General features: G+C 40.4%; 2 protein-coding genes across 4 annotated transcripts in view; both read left to right on the top strand.

Annotated features, from left to right (window-relative positions):
- Nucleotides 1-7: 7 nt before the first annotated feature.
- Nucleotides 8-12445, top strand: rpia (ribose 5-phosphate isomerase A (ribose 5-phosphate epimerase)). 2 transcript variants are annotated; one of them, XM_053232692.1, is made up of 9 exons: nt 8-387; nt 2828-2888; nt 3618-3673; nt 3762-3821; nt 3985-4049; nt 4570-4638; nt 4847-4988; nt 10149-10248; nt 11203-11338. In XM_053232692.1, exons 1-9 carry the CDS (start codon nt 190-192, stop codon nt 11232-11234), a joined length of 783 nt encoding a protein of 260 aa, XP_053088667.1. In that variant the 5' UTR covers nt 8-189; the 3' UTR covers nt 11235-11338. The 2 variants fall into 2 exon arrangements, with proteins under 2 accessions (XP_053088667.1, XP_026797597.1); XM_026941796.3 differs by having other exon boundaries at nt 11-387; nt 11235-12445.
- A 945-nt stretch (nt 12446-13390) lies between these two features.
- The window catches only part of eif2ak3 (eukaryotic translation initiation factor 2-alpha kinase 3), a 31954-nt gene continuing 22747 nt past the window's right edge, over nt 13391-22597 (top strand). For both annotated transcript variants that reach the window (XM_034302993.2, XM_034302992.2), the window contains exon 1: nt 13391-13865. In XM_034302993.2, the coding sequence (XP_034158884.2) occupies nt 13612-13865 (254 nt within the window). In that variant the 5' untranslated portion in view covers nt 13391-13611. The remainder of the gene's footprint in view (nt 13866-22597) is intronic.

The raw sequence follows: 22597 nt of genomic DNA, 5'->3' as shown, positions 1-22597 counted from the left end.
TGCGTCAATCAACAGACAGTAAATCGGCGTGTGCGTGTTGTTTTTAATCGTCACTTCAGCTTAGAGACGTTTATTGTGATCTGTCTGTTCTTACTGGACTGACGTGAACCTGAGCTCTAGTCTGAACTCCAGGACAGTGAGGCTGTAGAGGAGTTAGCGGACTGAGTGTGTGTGGCCTGCTGAAGGGTGATGAAGTGGCGGAGGTGGGTTGAGTTCAGTGTGAAGTCTACACTCCTCTGCTCCTCGTCTGCACCTCTGTGTCGCTCCTCCTCTTCCTCACATCTCCGCAGGGTTCAGCACGTGCTGGAGAGCCGCTGTTACAGCACCGTGATGGCTGAAGAGGCGAAGAAGCTGGCCGCCTACGCTGCTGTGGACAGCCACATACAGGTGAGACAGTGTCCATGCGCCGGTGTCGTTAGCTTAGCTTAGCTTAGCTTAGCTTTCTCACGACGCACTGCTGTGACTGAAGTCTGCACTGTTTATCCACTTTGTCTTTTCTTCCATTTAGCTAATATTCTAGCTAGTGTTTCATGCTGTAGCCAGCTAGTCATCGTAAACATGAGCAGATGCACCCCGACTTCACATGTTAGAGTTAGCAAGTTATCTAGCACTTAGTGTTCTGTAGGTATCTAACTCGTGGTTCAGGGTCCTGGAGGGTCGAAGTCCAGCAGTTAGGTCTTTCAGAAGGATCAGGATGAAACAAACACTGCTGAACGGCACTAATGCTGCCTTCACGTGCTATCGGAATTGGCGTAAATACGAGTTTCTCACTAGGAAGGTGCACATGAATGACCTCTCAAGTCGTAATTCCGACTGGAAAACATTGAGATAATTTTGATACCTGAGTTTCCGAGATGAGAGAAGTCCTAAACTTTCAACATGGCGGAGGAGAAGACAGTTTCTGTACTGAATGACAGGGTTTTGTTCATTTTTCTAAAATGCAGCTAATTGTTAGTGCTTTCCGTTTTGGTCATATTCATTTATGTACTACATCAGCAACCAGTCTATGCATGTTTACATTTTTACACCATGGAAATAGCTTGTATTTTCATGGTCAGCAAGCTAGCTAACTGAGTAATATGGTGTCAAAATAAAAGTAAAAGAAGAAAAAAAAGAAAAAATAAATATGTAAGAATGCATATTGGAAGATGTAGGAATCGTCCATATTTCTTGATCTTTCCGACAACAACGCATGTGAACAAAGCATACTCGTAATTCCCGCTTCAGAAGTGGGAGAATTCCGGTAGCACCTGAATGCAGCATGAACACCACAGTTCGGCTCTGCTCCTGCTCTAGCACACTGACCTGTGCTTCACTCGTGTTTATAATGTTACCTCCTGGTCCTTCACCAAGCTTTACATTAGTTACACTTTACTGAAGCACGAATAATGTTACACACTATTCCTGCATTCATACTTCTTAGTCATGAAATGTAACTGCACTGATAGCAGCCATGATAACTATTATAAATACCGCTAGCAACGGTGTGAAAAGATGCAGGTTTAGTATTTAGAGACCGTATTCTGACAAGCCCCACTCCCTTTAAATGGCATTGGATAACGCTATGAGCTACCAACCAATCCGGGGCAGGGGGCGGGGTTTTGGGGAAACTATGGGGAAAGGTATCTGGTCACTCATGATCAAGTCAACAGAAAGAAGGAAGGAAGCATGTGGAGCTGCCATGATTTATAGTATTTAAATTAATATTTCAATTTAAATTAATATTTCATTAAATAAGTATTAATTATTATTATTATTATTGACAAAAACATTTATTATTATTATTATTATTAATTTTTTTAAATTTATTTTTTAAGTGCACTATTTTGTCTGAAATGCTGGGTCAGTATTTGTTATATTTTCCAGTCCAACAAATTGGTTAGTTAGTTTATGCTGTGAAGGTGTGTAATGCTGACATGCCACAGTCCTAAATGTGAAAAGAGACAATGCCACGTTTGATGTTTTGCGGAACATAGCAATAGAAGCTTTGCCGAGAATCGACTCTTGTACTGCAAAGATCATCAGACGCCTAAAGCGCTGTTGGAAAAAGTCGGATCGGTCACCTTTTATTTAGAAAGTTGATGAGAATTCAATTCTCATCAACTAATTTGTGTAGCGCTTTTAACAATAGACATCATTAAAACTCAGCTTTACATAAATCCTGCTGTAGATTTTATTGCCCTAATGAGCAAGCCAAAGGCAACAGTGGCAAGAAAACACTCCCTGAGACATCATGAGGAAGAAAACGTGACCAGAACCAGAAGAGAACTCGTCTTGTTCTGGGTGCCACCGAAAACTGAGATTATAAATCATTACTGTTCTATAAAGTGCTAAGTGTGTTGAAAGAAGAGTGTTTACGTATGAGCATCATAGTCTTTATGAATACAGCAGCAGTTCTTAGGTTAGTCTACAGTGTCCTGGTGAGATTATCCACTGAAGAAAGCGTGTCAACAGGACTCTTTAGGGTGGGTTCATCCGCAGCAGCAGAAAGTGAGTCACAAGTGCAGAAACTCCAAGCAGAAGTAGTTTTAGTGATCAGGATCAGGCAGCGACATCACAACAGCTTATTAGGTATGCTGTTATCCTACAGCTCTGCATTGTGAAAGAGTGCAGGAGGAGACTCTGGCACGACTAGCTATGAATGCAGTACTAAAATGGAGAGCCGGCATGTAACACAGGCATGAGGACACATAAAGTGACCACTACACCAATAACAAGCCTGACTGATTGCATGAGAGAAGGAGTTTCCCTGATAAATTAAGAATGTAATGAAAGACCAATGATTGCACACATTCAAATAACACATTTCCACTTCTGTGTGTGCCAGAACAACCAGGTGGTGGGAGTGGGGAGCGGCTCCACCATAGTCTATGCTGTGGACAGACTGGGTAAGCCCTGGTGCATGTGTATAATGCTATGTGTAAGGCAAAATTGCAACTTGTGATTCCCCACCTCCGACTGGCAAAACTCACCGAAAACGCCCCTCAGCTTTACATTTCATCTCGTCAACTCCTCAGCTATCACTTCCTTCTCCATTTACAGAGTGACGTAAAATCAACATGGCTGTGCACACTGTGAAAAGTGTAAAGTCCCCTTCTCCACTTCAAAGTTAGTTTATATCAGTAGTGGCTTCAGATCAGTCAATATACAGACACTTGGTTAAATCTATACAACTGACCATACTAATTGCTGTTTTGAGAAAGCAATCATCAACATTAGAGTTATCGCTAATGTTAGCCAGCCAGCTTGTTGCTAAGTGACTCGCTGTTGTCTGCTGGTAAGCTTGTTGTTGCTGTACTGTGATTTCAGTCCAAAATGCTGTGTGAATGTTTGAAGTTCACAGTAGCAGTAACCAATCAGGCCTGTAACTGTAAAAGTGCAGTTAAAATAGCTTTTTATGAGCTTTACGTGCTCATACAAAAGATATGCTTTCGTAGAGGCGTCCGTTTTTTTTTTTTTTTTTTTTTTTAATACACTTTACACATTGAACGTGCTGCGATGGGAAATGAACTTGCAAATTACCACTTACAAAGCACCATGAATGCAACATTATACCTAAGGCTTCAACTGTATGTTCTCACCTAAATGTTTTAATTTTTTAATACATTTTTTTGTAGCTGAGAGAGTAAGGCAGGAGAAGCTGAACATTGTGTGCGTTCCTACGTCCTTCCAGGTGAGTGCATATGAGTTGCAGATGTAACACTAGCATTTTAATATCTCAGGATAATGAAGGTTAATCAGCTGTCTCCTCTTTGCCTCAGGCTCGTCAGCTGATCCTGCAGCATGGCCTGTCTCTTTCAGATTTGGACAGACACCCCGATGTGAGTTAATCACAACCCAGGCTTGACAGCACCTAGTTTACACAGACATGTCTCATGCACTGCAGATAAGTTGAGCTTAGGGTGTAAGAAAAATCTGTGTAAATATGGCACGTTTTAAAGTTTCAAATGAACCTGAGAAAGCGTTTGTGTGTGTGTCTGGTAGCTGGACGTAGCAATCGACGGAGCTGATGAGGTGGATGATTCACTCACTCTTATTAAAGGAGGCGGGTAAGGAGCGTCAGATCATCTGTTGGCCACATATTCTGTTAAGGTTATTTTGGTTGCAAACATTCAAAAAAGGGTTTAAAAAAAAAAAAAAAAAAAACAGGTGAACCTGTCAATCAAGATACATTTGTCAGCTAGTGTCAGATTGCTTGAGCTTGTGAAGCAGTGCTTAAAAAGTAGATAGACATTTTGTGTGTATATATAAAATATATTAATATAGTCACTGATTTTAAGGAAAAAAAAATCCCAACGTTTTGGCACACAAACTATATTAAAAATCCACCAGCAGCTCTGCATCTGCGTAAACACACCTACATGTCTTGCACCCTGATTAAGTAATGCTGGGCTGGAATATGAGCCATCTTTTATGTACTTCTTGAGAACAAAATTCTAGTGCTTGAAGAAAACTTTCTGAAAGTCCTGGAATTTCCTTTTTATACATCCGTTGTGGTTGTATAACAGCATCCTAAAGCTGTTTTGATACCAAAATAACACTCTCTTCTTTCCTCCTCCCTCGCTTCAGAGGATGCTTGACTCAGGAGAAAATTGTAGCCGGCTGTGCCAAACACTTCATCGTCATTGCTGACTACAGGTAAACAAGTGACACTTTCTCTCAGGATATTAATGTAAATTGTCAGCTACTGTATTTCAAATGCTAATCAATACACTAAATCAGTCACACACTCAGTGTTGCTTAGTGTTGGAAGGAAACTAAAGCTTTTAAACTGAATAAGCAAACCGTAATCCTCACAAAGTGGTGCTGAGCAGTGTGTGTGATGGCTCATTTCCGGCACGGACAGGAAGGACTCGAAGGCATTGGGGCAGCAGTGGAAGAAAGGCGTGCCGGTGGAAGTGGTCCCCATGGCGTACGTGCCTGTGTCCAGGGCCATCACTCGGCGCTTTGGTGGGGAAGCTGTGCTGAGGATGGCTGTCAGTAAAGCGGTGAGACAGTGCACGTTGATCAGTGTTACATAATTCCAGTGCCTTGTGAATGAGGATTTGAGGAAAAATACTTGTTCACAGACAAGTGCTGATTAAAGCCTGGGTTATACTTGGCATGTGATGTGTGTTCACATTCTCACCTTCATACCTGAAGTAGCGTAGGATTAAAAAACAATATCCAGTAGGTGGCACGACAGAGCAGAAACATCCCTGTCCAGCTTAGAGTATTTATGTTTAGAGATTTCCTGCCAACTGTTCTGGGACATACAGTCACCATCCACTTTAATAGGAATAGTTATCTATTCAGCCAATCATGTGGCAGCAGCACAATGCATAAAATCATACAGATACAGGTCAAAAGCTTCAGTTAATGTTCACATCAAACATCAGAATGGGGAAAAAGTGTGATCGTGTGGCATGGTTGTTGGTGCCAGATTTGCTGGTTTGAGTATTTCATAAACTGCTGATCTCCTGGGATATTGTCACACAACAGTCTCTGGAGTTTACACAAAATAATGCAAAAAACAAAAAACATCTTGTGTGCAGAGGGTCTGCAGGCTGAAACATCTCGTTGATGAGGTGACAGGAAGAGAAGTGGAAGAGGGAAGTACTCAAAAACTGTCTAGAATAGTACACAAGTATGCCATTTGAGACACAGCTTTAGTTTGTTCAGTCTGTTGCAAACATAATTCCACACAATATTTACATTGATACTGCACTATGGTCACATGTCATGTTAATTCTTTCAGCTGTGAATTGTTGAACGAATGCACGATACGAGTGGCTGCCATTCTGCAGATGCATATGAGAATTATAACCTCAGCTTAGGATAAATTATCAGTGCAAGAATGCACAAGTTAAAAATAACAAAATGCACTGAATTCAGCTTTACAGCTGTGAAGGTATGTGTATATCTAATCATTTCACATGTGAGGCAGATTACAATCAAAGCAAGCAGTTCAGGGTTTGAAATCAGTCTTCAAATCAAAAGCACAGAATGTTAACCCTTGTCCTTTAAGTGATATCTACTTCCTGTACCTGAGGCCATGTGTCTGAAATCACTCTCACACACTATGTCTTGTGGTACTTTAGTACTTTGTGTCAGTACACCGGATTTAAAATGCGCTGTGGGTAGTAATATAATGATCTATCCAGGGAATATCATTTGTCTACTGAGAATGTGGAAAACACTACAAAATGGCTACACCTCATAGAGTGCACTATGTGGAGAACAGTGAATGCATTCAGACACAGTGCATAAAATGTTCTGTAGATACTTGTTGCTGTTGATCCACTTTAAAACTGTTTTGTTTTGTATTTTCATTTGTTTATCCTGGTCATGGTTACAGTGGATCCGGAGTCTGTCCAGGAAACACTGTGCATGAGAGATCCATTGCAGGGCACCATGCACACACACATTCACACACTACTTCAGGGGACAATTTTGAGTAGCCAGTCCACCTCCTGGCATGATTTCGAGAGGTGGATGGAAACCAGAGATTGTGGAGGAAATGATTAACACGATTTTCAAAATGTTTTAATCAAGATTGTACACATTGACATATGCCATTCAAAATTTTAAACCAGTACGAAGCAAAAACGCGGCCTTTTTAACATTATAAATGCATCCTATAGCCTGCGATACTCCCAAACACTGTGCACACCAAGATAACCAGGCAGCACTTCTCTGAAGAATGAGCTCATAGCAAAGAAAAGTGGAAATATCACTGCAGAGATATGGCGTTGGAACAAGTTTGAAAAGTCAGATGAAGTTAATGTAAAATTTAACGCTGCATTCAACTTACCTCGTAAGTGAGAAATCACCGGTCGGACGTCTGTTCTAATGAAAAACACTATATTTGAAATAAATTGTTTTTTCAGTTTATTTTTATAAATTTATTTTTCAACTGCATAACAAAATTGTAATCAAAATCGAGAATTGTTCATAAATTTGAAAAAAAAAAAATCAAGATTTTTAAAAATGCACTATAAAATTTTTTATTTATTTATTTTTCTCAATATAATGGTTAATTAGTAGGCTTTGTGGATGTTCTCAGCAGAATGACCTTCAATCAGAAACAAACTTATCTTTAACTCGAACTTTTGGACCCAGCTGTGTTTACACACACTTATCTTTTCCTCCTTCAGAGTGAGTAACAATGTGTGAGATGTGTGTGAGCAGTGAATGGATCAAAAAAACTGTTATAAATCAGTCACTTTATTCCTCATTTTCAGTAAGTGCTTTTTCGGCGTAGGCAGAAAACAGAATTGGGTTTGAATTAATATATTATCAATATGTGGTGATATCCTATCAGATCAGATCTTCTCATTCCATTTTAAAACTAAGTGCAGTGACATTTTTATAGTAACTTGCCTTTAGATATCACTTACAGACTTCAAATGTAATATTTTTGTGGCCTGCAGGCTGATGCAGCTTACAATAGATGATTTTTTTTCTGTCTTGTCAAATGCATATTCCTTGTGCCTATGATGTAAATGAATTTGGCCAGAGTCGTATTTAATTAGTATCATTTTAATGATTTTGTGAGTAATGAAGCATCAGCTGTCTGAACCGCCATGTAGTAACCAAAACTGAGTTGTGATCACCGCTCAGATTTTGAATGTCTCACCTCCTGTTCTGCTGCTCCACTTATGTCAGCACAGGAGCATTCATTTTTGCCATCAGTAACTGGGAATGATCTGGAAAAAATGCCTAACCAAATTAGCAAAACACCCATGTTTTACCACTAAGTACCTGAAAATAGCTGGTGTTTTAGCCAGCTAAAGATAACAGTCAAAACTGTGTGTGTGTGTATACAGTACACACATACTCACCTAGCACTTTATTAGGAACACTTTACTAATACTGGGTAGAGCCTCCCTTTGCTCTTAAAACAACCTCAGTTCTTCATGGCATGGATTCCACAAAATGTTGGAAACATTCCTTTGAGATTCTGGTCCATGTTGACATGATTGCATCATGCAATTCCTGGAGATATTTCAAGTGCACTTTCATGCTGTGAATCTCCTGTTCTACCACATCCCAAAGGTGTTCTACTGAATTCAGATCCGGTGCCTGGGAAGGCCACTGAAGAACACTGAACTCATTGTCATATTCATGAAACCGGTTTGAGATGACTTACTTTGTGACATGGTGCATTATTATGCTGGAAGTAGCCATTAAAAGATGGGTGAGTTGTGGCTATGAAGGGATGCACATGGTCAGCAACAATACTCAAATAGGCTGTGGCATTCAAGCAATGATTGATTGGTATTAATTGATTGGTACTAATGAAAACATTCGCCTCACCATTACACCACCTCCACCAGCCTGGACTGTTGACACAAAGCAGGTTGGGTCCATGGGTTCATGCTGTTGGTGCCAAATTCTTACCCTATGATCTGTGTGCCTCAGGAGAAATTGAGATTCATCAGATCAGGCTACGTTTTTCCATTCTTCAGCGGTCCAGTTTTGGTGAACCTGTGCCCACTGCAGCCTGAGCTTTCTGTTCTTGGCTGACAGGAGTGGAACCCAATGTGGTGTTCTCCCTCAAGTTTCGATGTGTTGTGCATTCTGAGATGCTTTTCTGCTCACGCTAATTGTACAGAATAGTTATGAGTTACTGTAGCTTTTCTGTCAGCTTGAAACAGTCTGCCAATTTCCGTTGACCTCTCTAATCAACATGGCATTTCTGTTACTGCAGCTCACTGGATGTTTTTTCTTTATTGCACCATTCTGTGTAAACTCTAGAGACTGTTGTGTGTGAAAATCCCAGGTGTTCAGCAGTTGCAGAAATACTCAGACCAGCTCGTCTGTCACCAGCAATCAGGACACAGTCAAAATCACACAGATCAAAATTTTTCCCCATTCTGATGGTTGATTAGAACATTACCTGAAGCTCTTGACATGTAACTGCATAATTTTTTGCATTGTACTGATTGATAGATTGCCATGATTGGCTTATTAGATAATTGCATGAATGATAGGAGTACAAGAGTTCGTAATAAAGTGCTCAGTGATTGTACATACATACATACATACGTACATACAAACAGCTGGTAAAAAGTAATTTCGAAAAAGGCTAAGAAGAGGGAGGTAAGATTTGAGACAAGGTCTAGCATCATCTGTTTGAACAAAGAAGACTCTGTTCTCCAGATCAGCGAAACTTGATTAAAAATGGCAGGAGTTGTGAATGAAAACTGTCTATGTACAGGCCGACCCAGAAGGGCCACTAGCAGACGGGGCAGAAATATTGTCAGTACAATCAAGACAAAACAGAGAAACAGCAGCAAGGTTTGCTTTGGACATCAGTTAGAATTACCAGATAGAACTAGAGCACAAACTATTTAAAAGCAGAGGGAGAGTAATGTGGCAGAACCCATTCATCGCCTCAAGAATAAAAAAGAAAGGTTGACATTCACAAAAGAACAGAAAGCATGGATGTGGCTGGGGCTGTTTTTCCACAGTGGTGTTTATGAACTTATGTTCATTGATATGATGACATAAGTGAATTTTTTAGCAGGATAATGAACCAAAGCATATCGGCTGCCCCTCTTAAAGAATGGACCTCCCAGAGCCCTGACCTAAACCCTATAGTGCATCTTTAGTGTGGATGAACTGAAATTTTTGTTGATTGAATTTTGGAGGAAACCTCCACCACATCACTGTTACAGAAACAGGCTGACTCCATGCCCAGACGCTGTCAAGTAGTCTTGCAAAGCAAAGGATGGCAAACTAAATACTGAAACATTGTAAATATGGTCTTTAGTGAAGACGATACTGAGCATTCACATACTTTTATGTCTCATTTTGACCAGTATTATTATTATTATTATTATTATTATTAAACATAATGGAATTCTTTTGCTTCAAAAGTGTGCTTTTTCTTTAAAAAGCCACTTGGTTTGACATTTTCTAATGCATTGAAATGAATACATTTGTAAGGGTGGCTTAAGTGTCCAAATACATTTTCGGGCCACTGTGTGTGATAGAAGAAGAACGGATGCACTACTCAATCAGGTTAAGAAAATAAAATATACAGTTCATTCGCCTAGAAGCATATTTCAGCTGCCTTTTATCAGATTCTGGTGAGAGCTGCATTTTTTTCCCCCAAGTGTGATATGGTGACCTTCACTCTATGCACTATGTCACTGCTTTAGGGCCCTGTGGTGACTGATAACAGCAACTTCATCCTGGACTGGAAATTTGAGCATGCTCAGAACTGGAAAGAGGTCAACACTGCTATCAAAATGATCCCAGGTCAGTTCAGCAATACCTCTCTGTTTGAGCCCACTGTGTATTGGGTGCTTCTTAATACCTCTAACTAAAGAATCCTCCTTGATTCTGTGTTCTTCAGTGATGACGTTGTGTTTGTGTCATTCCTCGTGACATGACTTACAGCTGTGCGAAAAGCTGAGGACTCTTTCCTCACATTCTTTTTTGCAATGAGGCTGACTTTTCTAGTAGATGGGAGGGCAAAAAAAATCTATCAGACAGAAACTCGATGTTACTATGAGGACACCATTACGGTTGAATCGTCTAGCATGGAGTCTCATCATAGGCATATAAAGCTATTACACACAAGCCACTGTTCAAGCCAGCTCTTTGGTTCAAATGTACCTACACACAACTTCTGTAGTGGATCCCATTGTGTAATTTGTACTATGATTGGACAGTGTATACCTAGTCTATTTATGTTTAGTTTATGCTTAGTCAGTGTATGCTTAGTTTCTCCTCCAAAGGTAATATGAAAAGAGCCCTTGGTCAAAGCACTCAGAATAGACAGAGTTTGTACTGTCATAGTGTGAGATTCGCCCATCAGCTCACACTGTGCAGGATCATTAAGGATGTCCTCAAATCCAATGGACTCATCAGCACATGATGTGCTGCGTGAATCTACAGTCGGAGCTAGAAAGACATGAGCCTTTTTTTTTTTTTTTTTTCCCTTACGACTGCTCGTGGATCTTCTCAGATAGCAACATAAATTCAATCTTTCAAAATCTCACTATTGTTCATGGTTCCACAAAAGAAAATAATAATCCACCTCAGGCTATTTATTAACAGCCTAGCCCATTTCTACCAGCTGGACCTTCTTGTTTTGTTTCTTGCATGATCAGAAGGAGGAATTAATTGTAAGCAAGGGAAACCACAAAGTGCAGTTAAAGAAAGGAGAAGCACACATTATGGTTGAATGTTTATGCCCTCTCTTCACAGACAGATCCAGTGACTTGTCTATGTCTCTGTAGGTGTTGTGGAGACCGGTCTGTTTGTGGGAATGGCTGAGAGAGTTTACTTTGGGATGGAAGATGGAAGTGTGAAGATCAGAGATGCTCCAATGAACTGAAGAAACATACAGAGAAACAGAAAGCTCTGTCCTTTCCTGTCCTTAACACCTCAAGTGCCAGTGCAGTGTACACACACACGCGCACACACACACACACACACACACGCAACTCTTTGTGTTGTCTACTAGGAGTAGCAAGAGCCCCTGCTGGCGAAACGGTACACCACTAGAACATTCCTTATAATCTCATGTAGGTCTGTGTGTATGTATTATGTGAAATTATACATACTGATCAATCATGAGGGTTTAGAGGTTCTATGCATTCTTTTTGTTTTCTCAATATTTTGCTGTTTTTTCATCCTGTTATTGTCACAGTTTGAGTAAATGTGAAACTGTTAAATCATCCTGGCCTCTATACAAGATGTAGTGCAGCCTAAACAACAGACAGACAGATTAAGCCCAGTCTAACTAACTGATTATTATTCACTGAAGATCTGGGAAAAAGCCTCTTTTGTGTTTCTCACACACTGATCTCTGTGCCTCATGCATCTTTTCAGTCATTATGTCGAAGTTGTTGCCTATTTTCCATTTTACTTTTGTTTAAGTTCAACCAAAGCATAACAGGGATCTGCTAATACAGGGTTATGATGCAGATCAATACTATTTAATACATATATAATAGGATCAATACATGCATTTACAATTTGTTTTCTTTAGATTTGTTCAGTTTGCAGTTTTCACATTTTAATCATTTTCTGTAGTCTGTTTTGACTAAAACTTTTTTTTTTTTTTCTCACATTTGTGTAGATTGAGCAGTTTAGACAGTTTGAAATGTGAGAATCTACAGGATGAACCACATGCCAGTTAACTGAGTTTGGATTTAATTTGTAAATGTTATATAATGTGCCTGTAGACACACTCATCAGGGATTCAGAGTACCACTTAACTGGATCACCCCATCAGGCCTTACTTATGTGTGATATTAAAACAGATGTTTGTTTAACATCTGGAATGGGCATTAGGAATTTGAGATAATATTTTACACACCAGCTTTATTTTGGAAATTTTGTTACCAACATTACTGTGATGTTATGGATTTGATTTGTGATCAGAATCCTAAACTGTTATGCTCTTGACTGAAGACAAATATATTAAAGAGGACTGTTGAACTAAGCAGGACTGACTGGACTATCTTTTTTAAATGCACATATTATTGATTGTCACAGGATTGTTGCTTATGCTGTCTGTTTTTCCGTCATATGGCCACAAGAGGGCAGCACAAGTCATGTGTGTCAATTGCAAACCCTGTTTAAACACAGCATTTACACTAAGGCACTGTTATTTCTAAAGCCATGTTTGCATAAAACTTGCCTTTATAGCTTATTAATTACACCACTTTACATTTTAAATAATTAAAGTACCGCATTGCCGATTTGTTTGGAAATCCCAAGAGTTAAAGTGTAACTAGTTTCATTAAGGCATGCTGTACAAACACTTTAATTTAGGACAAAACGTTTTAAAAGCGCGTTTTTTAGCGTTTCTAAAACTCATTAGAGGCTTGTTTTGTGGTACACAGAGCTGATGAACTCTTATGCTTTAAAGAGCCGGAAAAGGAAATGTCAAACTTATGTCAGTAAACAAGTGGCCACGTCGCTCTTTCCATCCTCTTACTTTTCTTCTCTATCATCTCGTCAGCTTTAGACCCGCCCCTATTATAACGGCTGAGGCAACTAATTTGATTGACAGAGTGGAGACACAACCAGCTTCTCCTGTGTGTCTGTCACAACGAATGTAAATGCACCAATTTCGCTGGTCCAATCATTTTCCTCTCTTTAATAACCGACACGCCGCCGTCTTCCCATTTCCTCTGTTAGGCTCTGGTCCGCCTCTGCAGGTTTGACTGACAGCAAAGCAACCAATAACGTTGTCTGTTTGGTGGGCGGATATTTTGGCAGACTGACATTTGTGTCACCCAATCAGATTCTGCTGAGTAGGCGCGCTAGTGCAGATTGACGTACACGCGCAGCTAATCGGAGCGCAGGGTTCAGCCTCACGCGCAGCATCCCATTTTGCGTGTCCAATTGGTGTTTGGATACGGAGTGGGCGGGGCGTTACTAAGGCACCGCCGACTGCAGGTAGAACGCCAATAACATGGTGCCTCGGCGACTTGTCTGTTTACGCCAAGAAACGGGAACGGAGAGTTGCTGTAAAACGTTTAAATTTGTTTGTTTTGTTTTGTAAGCCGCACACAACGCTATTTTAGAGTTGTTTTTTTTTTATATTTGATTTCACATTTTCGGTTATGGGATTGCTTGTGTACTGATGTGTCACTTGTCCCAATGGAAAGGGGGCTTCGCTTTGGCAACGTGGGCATATCCCTTGTGCTGTTGTTGATGTTGAGAGCTGTGAGTGTGAGGACTGTGCAGTTTAACTCTCTGTCCCGGACAGAGCCGGAGACCGCGGACACGGTGATGGAGCGCGGGCTGGAGAGCAGCATCGCGGACGCTACGGTGGAGGACGACGAGAGCAGCTCGGCTGGAGACAGTGAGGAGCCTGGCGGAGACAACGACACAAACTTCCACCAGCACGGCAGGTAACACACATAACGACCCAGGTCCCTCACCTCTTCTCACCCTCATCCGATCGGTTTCTTCATCTCCAGTCAGCTTGAATCTTGTGTGCATGAATAGCTGTCACTCTGAAACCTCCACCAACAGAGTTAAACTTGCCGGAAGTTTGTGCGCGAGCGCGCGGAGCTGCAGGAGCTGAGGTAATGTTAGCTCACATTAGCTCACTCTCTCCTCATGAGCGCTCACGTAGCCCGCTCACCGAGTCTGTCCGCGCCGAAACACTCTCTACACCGCCTCACCGTTTCATTTAACACCATTATACCGCAATACTCAGGCTGGCACACCGACTCTGTCTCGCCTGTTCGAGTTTGTTGCTGTTATTAACAGAATAATAACGCCATTAGCGTGACATCCGTCTGAACGGCTGCTGAGATTTTCCTTCATGTTCCTTTAATCCGAGCTCGTGCGCCTCTAAACTAGTGCCTTACTGAAATACATTATTCAGCTGCTGGAGCTCTTAGCTCGATTTAACTATAAACTGGAGCATGTAAACACGTTGTAAAGAAGTATTTATTACTATGCGTGCGTGCTTTATCTACAGTGTTTACATTAGTATTGTGTTGTGGATGAACTGTTTATCTGTAGGTCCTGTTTACAGGCAGTGTAAAGCTCCCAGGCAGGTCAGGGTTACTTCAGATCCTGAGGAAAAATCATCTCAGAGTCAGTTTTGGCTAGAGGGAGTGCTCTAAACATGAGGTGATACAAATGGAAAATGAAAGATGATCATAAAACCTATGGGTTAATTTAAAAAAAAAAAGTTTTTAAGAGACCAGACGCTAGATTATCTCTAGATAAAGCCATGTGAGAAATAGTTTCAGATGTTGGAAAACCGAACTGACACTGATTTAGCTTTAATAGTCTATTATTTATTGGATATAATCTCACAGTTTTAACTGTGTTTCTGCTGCTGTTTCTGCTGGGGGAATCCCCAGGTCCTCATGTAGCTCCCACACACGACAGTGAGTTATTATCAGGTGATATGGGGCGTGTAGGAGGATAAGAACCTTTACATATTCAGTGAACCCTTAAAGAACCCTAGTGACAGTGTTACAGAGGGTTCATTTTTATTTATTTTTATTTTTTAAAATTTTTTTTTCGGGTTTCATCCACTTGATCAACTTTCTCCATGCTTTAGAGATAATTAATGATGCATGTTTAAAAAAAAACAAAACAAAAACACACACCCACATCCTAAAGCGTCCTGTAGAGCGGTGTGTCGCTGCTCTTCTTCGTGGCCGGATCCCGGCGGCTGTGTGAGGAGCTCGTGACTGAAGCGGAAGTTTGCTCCGGTGTTGCGGTGCTGGAGTTAAAGCGCGCAGTGAGGCGGGTGTGGCGCATCCTAAATCTGCCTAAACACATCCTGGCTCAACACTTACTAAAGCTGCTCATCTTTAAAAAAAAAAAAAAAAAAAAAAAAAAAAACCAAATCGATCTAGTTTTGTTGAACCGAACTGAATCATGTTTGTTTTGCATCGTGATTGAGCTTATGTAACTTGTGCACCTGTTCACGCGCTCCTTCCCTCATCCTTCACTCATTCTGCTGCTTACACAGATGTCAAAACAGAGCTAAAGAACAGGGGGCATGTCACTTCTCTTTTCTCCTTATCTCATTTCTCCTCGTCTCATTTACTTCCTCTAGTTGTGTTTGGTTCAGTTTGACACAGTTACTGTCCACTGAAGCACGCTGAGGGTGTGGTGTTAACTTCATCAAGATGCAGCAGGCAGAGCGCACTATTCCACTGGCTTGTGTTTTGTTAATCCCGAGGCCACAGTTAGGGGTAATAAAATACAAAGATGATGAAGAAATGCTTACAAGTGGTAAGGCATCTACAAATAGCATTTCTTTCTGATTAAAATTTGCTCTTCTTTTCCTAAGCAGATATGCAGGAAGTGCAAAAAGCAGTATAACTGACAGTCATGGGAGAAGTCTGTCTTTCCACTTTATCTTTAGGAATTGTTTATGGAAGCTCTTTTCCACCACATATGAGAAAATATTACCCAGATTTATCTCACACTTGTGACCTTTTATTCAGCAGGGGCAACTTAAGATTGCGTAATTGCAAGTTATTTTCACACAACTGTGATTTTTTTTTTTTTCCCTCCCTCTCAATTCTGAGTCAGTATCACACAATTGTGACGTTACTTTTCACAAGTGCAAGGTAATATTTCACAATTGTGAATTTTAATCTCACAAATAATTATCACACCAAGTTATTTGTGACTTAGTGCTTATGTTTCCAGTAATCAAACCACAGCAAAACCCAGCAGTGTGTAAACAAACAGTATAACTTACCTGAGGTATTCTTTTCAGCGTGAACTGGCCGCTCAGGTGGAGTTTGTTAGGCTGAACAGGATAGTGTGCCTGCGGTGTCGGGGATAGCCTATTAAACGTAAGAACAAAATCACAGAAACTCACAATTGCAAGATAAAACAGTGTTTGCAAACCAGAGTTGCAAATCCGGGTCAGTATTTGCTTGAATGAAGAGTAGACTTTCATATTGGTCACTTCCAGGTTAGGGCTGATCTGTCAGCCAAGACGCGTGAAAAGAGAATAAAACATCTTTTGTTAGTTACGGCGTCTAATTTACTTTAAATAAAGGAGCTCAATATGTGGCCTCTTGCTGATGATGTTCAAATACTTACATGTTTACGGGATCGATCTTCCCTCTCTGTAACACTGAATCGGCAGCTGATAAAAACTATATGGGGCGGATCTGTGGGTGGTAGGAGCAGGGATAGAGGACAGCTTGTTTAAAAAGAGCATGCTTAAGTTTGTATTGTCCTTCAAAGAATGCTCAGATTCATACAAAGGGAATGAGGTGCTTAACACTATTATATTGATGGTCAATGAGGGCAAAGTCATTGAGCTTCTGATTAGAAGGTCATCAGTTCAATGTCTGGCACCACTAAGCTTCCACTGCTGGGCCCCTGAACAAGGCGCTTAACCCTCTCTGCGCCAGGAGCACTGTGTCATAGCTGACGATTCACCCTGAGCCCAGCTTCATAACAAGCTAGGATACGCAAAGAAAAGAGTTTCACCTAAATTAACTTACGCTTGTGATAAGTGCTATCTTTTTCTATCTTCCATTGATGTTTTGTTTAGTCAGGCAGACTGGGTCTCATAAATATCCTCACTTATTTTTCCTGAGACATTACCTTTTCATATCAGGCTATTGATTGAGTCCTCAACTAGATATGCTAACTCGGGCTGGGCGATAAGACAATATAATATCAATTTTGTGGTATCTTATGTCACAATATGTTTTTCTGCGATATGGTGATTTTTTTTTAAAATGAATTTTTTAAACTGACTGTAAGTAGCTGATCCTATAATTTTGTTATTTCCAAAGAGTCACATGAAATGAAATGTTTTTGTCATGTCAGTCAGCCCTAATACAGACATACCAGTAGGCTTGGATAAGATATATATCAATATTGTGATAAATTGTCATAATACATTTTTATGAGGTATCGTAGACTACATGATATATTTAATTTTTAGTAAAAAAAAAAAAATATAAACTGACTGAAAGTGACTTGTTTGATATCCAAAATTTGCACTTAAAATTTAAATTGTAAAATATAATTGTTTTTATAGATCAATTTTTTTTGCTCCTCTCAGTGTTGATATCTTTTTAAATAAAAATTAAAAAACTAAAAATATATTTTTTGTAGACATTAAATACTATTGCATTGCTGTGAAATTGTTAGCAAGCCTATACATCAGAACTGTGATATATATATGATATCATGACATATTGTCCACCCCTAATGCTAATACAGCCAGTTGAACATGCGTATCACGGAGAACAAAATTGCACTGCATGTTAATGTTTGGGTTTGTTTTTAGCTGGTATCATGTTTTATTTATTTTTTTTTATTGGTAAGCTACTTGAGCCAGTGGTGACATCATATGTGGCACACATTTACACAAATTCCTCAAGAGTTCACTGAGCTGTGTTTATCCTAATGTATTAGTCCCCTACACACCTGCAGCTCAGAATGTCACACATTAAAAATGACATTCACACCTCTGTGTATACCATGTTTGCTTCTTTATTGCAGATTTCACTCCTTGTATCAAATCCAAATACAGTATAGTAAGATTAAACACAAACCTGAATGCTTATTTGATTAGCGGTATGTGTATTCATTATAAACATTAAACTATCTGTGTTTTTAACACTGTGTATGAAGCCAGTAACATGGAGAAGCCAGCCTATTGTGCTCAGTTCCTAAGAATCAACACCCGCAGGCCTTTCCCGAGACATGGAACAGCTTAACTTGGGGGATGGTGTTCTCCTGGGACTGTTTCAGCGATGCACAGCCTGGCTGACTGGCAAGCGGGAGTCTAACCCAGAAACCCGGGAGATTTGCACATACTATACTCCAAAGCAAATACAGTAGAGTACTGCTTTGTGATGAATGTCTCAGAGATGCTCATTGCAGTTTAGAGAGTGCAGCGGCACAAACATCAGTCATATGGAGAGTAGTGGAAGGAAATACAACTAATTTCCCTTGTGTGAGCCTCAGCAAAGATGATCAAGAACTCAGGCAGTGCTGTTCTATCCGACAACATGCATTATAATGTTTTATTTAAACACCATTTATGTTTTGACTTGCTGTAGCTATACGGATTATGGTTGTGCTGTTTCTTATCCGGCCTCTAGAAGAGCACATTTGGATTACTCTCTCTAAAATGAATAAAACCCAGAGAGTAAATAAATTTGAATGTTGGGACCCAGATAATAATCACACCTCAGTTAATCATTAACTAATGCACTGTATATAGAATAGTGAGATTGTATGAGAGTGAGTTTGTGCAGGCGTTGCCCACTTGTACTGCTTTACTACAGATCGTGCAGCACTCTGATAAGTGTGTAGGATTTTAAACACCTGAGCTTTGCTTTCACCCTGTTCCTTTTCTTTGTTCAGGCTCTTCTATAAAACACACCGGATCTTGTGACCCTCTCAGAGAGTGTGTGTACCACCGAGGTGCCAAATCAAACACAAGACATTGTGTGTTGGTGTGAATAACAGGAAGGAAGCTGCTGTAAAATCACAAATTTTTTCTCTTAGCAGGTACCAGAAGAAACTGCTAGTAAGAAATGTTTTTTCCATGAGGTATCACATGATACTGATGTGAAGTTGACTCAAAATGTATTTGAGGTCTTAAGGTGCACTTGGTCACGGGCATGGATTAAAGCATAATTCCCATAATGACGGAGTTGTCACTGTAAATCAATAATCTTATTGACTTTTTTTTGTTTACTTGAATGTGTGTGTATATATGTGTGTGTATGTGTATGTGTGCGCGCATGTGTGGAGCTCAGCTTGACCTGATTGAGTGTATTTTTGGACTAGTGGCGATTCCTGGGAGACCTTTTGTAGAAGTAACACTTGAGGTGCCCTATCTGACACACACACACACACACACACACACACACACACACACACTTGCTGTTACGGCTCTCTCTTCTGCCTGCCTGGCACAAACCACGGCAGACGTCTAGCTCCAGCTGCCTACTGCTTAGCAACAGCCAACCAGAAGCCTCGAGCTTGGAAACTTGTTAGCCAATTAGAAGGATGGAAGGAGAAAGTGCTCAGAATTTGAGTTGGGTGCAGAGGGAGAGAGAGGCGCAGGAAAGGAGACCGCCGAGTCCATGTGCATGTTTTATTGTTTTATATGTCTGTTGTGCAAATAAAGTGATTGTGAAGCTGTAGGATATGATATTGCTCTGTGATTTTAGTAGGTATGGTAATAAATTTGCACATATCTCATTTTGAATGGCAGCATCCCTCAGTAACATAGTTATTATTTATCAGATTGTTTATTTCATGCCTGACAAATGTTTTTGTCTCTGAAATTAATGGAGGTTCCTTAAACTTCTTTAAAGTCTGTGAAGCATAGTCAGGGTGTCTGTGAAGTATTATTATTATTATTATTATTATTATTATTAATTTTTTCCTCTGACATTTTATTACAGTGATGGAAATCATAAAACCTCAGTAACTCAAAACTAGCTAAACTTATCAATAATGTCAACTTTAATCTCACGACAGCTGAATGTCCATGGCTCCAGTACATAGCCAAAATATTATTGTACACATTTAAAGAATGAGCCTAATATTTGAATAGTTGAATACTGTTCATAAAATAAATGTGTGCTGAGGGAGTGTGTGCAATTGTTTTTACAATTAAAGTTAAAGGAGTCCCTGGCTGAGTGTTTTGAGAAGCCCTGAGTTAGATGATGAATGCGCACCACAGGACTTCTCTCAGTTTCAGCAGTGAGTTTTGTGGATTTGTTTTGCGCATGGGTTTACCACCGACCATAGCAGCATTTATAACTTATTTAGGAAATCCACACAAGTATTGTTCTTACCATTTTGTTCTCACTGCATGGAAAATTAAATATTTAATAACTTAGAACAGTGCTTCAGCTCCAGTAAAGATGTTAATACATGCCTGGCCTGTACCTGGGTTACACAAAAGGTATGACAGTGACAGCTTGTGAGCTTGACAACATACTTTAAAAGCATGTTCATTCTAATTGAGGTTTTGATTAGATTTTTTCCCTGATTTATGTGAGCTTGCGCTGTGCAAATGTTCCTCACTCACTATTTGAGGAGTTTGTTTTAATTGTTAGGAGTCATCATTGCTTTGTGTTCAGACTCTGAGAGAGAGAGAGAGAGAGAGAGAGAGAAGAGGCTCATCATCCTGAATTTATTACTTGTTTCAAAGTTCCCTTATTTGTTTATTGATCATTTCAGAATGACTACTTGAGACTTTGCGGAGGACCCGCCCTGCTGCAGTGCTGCAGTGGGTGGAGAGCACGAGAAAGGTGGGGAGAAGGGAATGAAAAATGGGGAGAGACTGTCAGGCAGATTTTTAAACCAGTGAAAAAGACACCGTGATGGAAAGCTGCGAGCACTAGGACCCAGTGCACTCTTCTTCGTTTTGGTTTCTTACTGCTTAGCAACAACAAATCAGCTGCCCAGATCAAGGCCAGTCCTTGACCAATAAGAAGAGCAGAGCGCCATGCCATGGAGTTTTGATTTCAGCACCTGTGAGTTCTGAGATAGAGAGGGAATACAGAAGAGAAGGAGCAGGGACGAGTGAAATGACACGATGATGATCGGGGTTAGATAGATGAGGGTATGGCTGAGGGTGCTTGGCTTCGAACGTTTTCCATTAATGTGTGTTTGTGTGGCGCATTGTTGTACAACAGGAATAAATCTTTGTATCACCATTTTGATCATTTGGTGGTAATGTGGAAGAGAGCAAAATGCTGTTGGTATAGTGGAGTGTGTGTCCGAGTGCTGAATACCACATGGTCAGTTTAAGGAGTCTGTGTGTGTGTGTGTGTGTGTGTGTGTGTGTGTGTGTGTGCTGCAGATGGTGATAGCTCCCAGTTTGGGTGTGGTTGTGTGGTTGTACGTGACATGAACTTCAATAAGAGAATCTGTGTTTGGACACTTGTATCGACTGCACATCCTAATCAATACATGCAGTAAAACTTGATGACCACAAAACCTCCTTCCTTCACAAAATCAAGTTTGACAGCCAAGTACTTAATGTAATCAGACTACTCCAGCAGCATTGCTGAACACTGTTTGGATTTTAGGCTTATCTGTATAAATTGCTCCACGTATTTTTCTATATATTTTTTAAAACTTCGTCACATCCCGAATAAACCCTGAATTTGCTCTTACTCTGCGCAACATGTGATGCACCAAAGACACAACTTGGTACCTGTAGGTGGCATATACAGTATTTGTCTTCAGATGTCTTCATGCTGTCAGAAAGAAGCTATATAGTGTATAGATACAAAGGACCTGTTTGACTAGTTGATGTAAACACACAACACCTCACACACAGGTTTGTGTTTGTGCCACATTGCATTATGTGTAATATCACGTGTGTGCTTTGTACTTCGTGTTTGTTGCATTTTCTTTAGGTTTCAGAGACCTTTAGGGTTCTGTGCCTCAAATTTCTTGTGCCCACTTCAGCTCTCTGTAGTGTTTTGAACTGTGCTGCCTCTCTGCAGGGGTGTGGCTTCATATCCACAACTTCCCCACGTGCTCACACTGCTGCTGGATTTTCATTCTCCTCTGTGTGTGTGTGTGTGTGTGTGGTGGGGGGGTTGAATACTTGACAGCTCACAGTGGGACGGCAGTTGCCACTTGCTGTTGCATGGTTACAGTGAGCTCTCTCTACTCATTGGCTGATCTTTTTTATGACACTGCGTTCTGATTGGACATCCTGTTACGCAGCCGAGCTGTGATTGGGTATTGGGCTAGAGAGCATGTCTGTGATTGGTCTAAATACCTCAGATACTGTGTGAGTTCGGGCTTCTGTGTTTTTTGCTTTGGTAAGGTCTCTTTTTGTCAGGTGTGTATGTGTGTGTGTTTGTGGTTTGGGGGGGTCCTCTCGAGTGTGTTTGGGTTTGAGAAGAGCTGTGGCTGTTAGAGGAATGTGTATTCGAGGATCAGAAGGCAAAGAGCACATACTGTGAGAGTTTCACACATGTATAGATGATTGTGCTCCTCATTTAGCTCTAGTGTTTTGGAGAAGTCTTACCACTGCTGAGTATTTCCCCATGATTTACTGCTGATTTACTGCTGATAAACTTCTCAGCATGTTAGATGTTTGATTCAAGTTTAGCAGGTTTACAGTGAAAAATCTGTTTTTCAT

Source organism: Pangasianodon hypophthalmus, chromosome 3 (assembly GCF_027358585.1).
Source record: "Pangasianodon hypophthalmus isolate fPanHyp1 chromosome 3, fPanHyp1.pri, whole genome shotgun sequence".
In the NCBI taxonomy this organism is placed as follows: Eukaryota; Metazoa; Chordata; class Actinopteri; order Siluriformes; family Pangasiidae; genus Pangasianodon; species Pangasianodon hypophthalmus.
The sequence above is the reverse complement of the archived record's forward strand: the minus strand, read 5'-3'. Positions and strand labels throughout refer to the sequence as shown.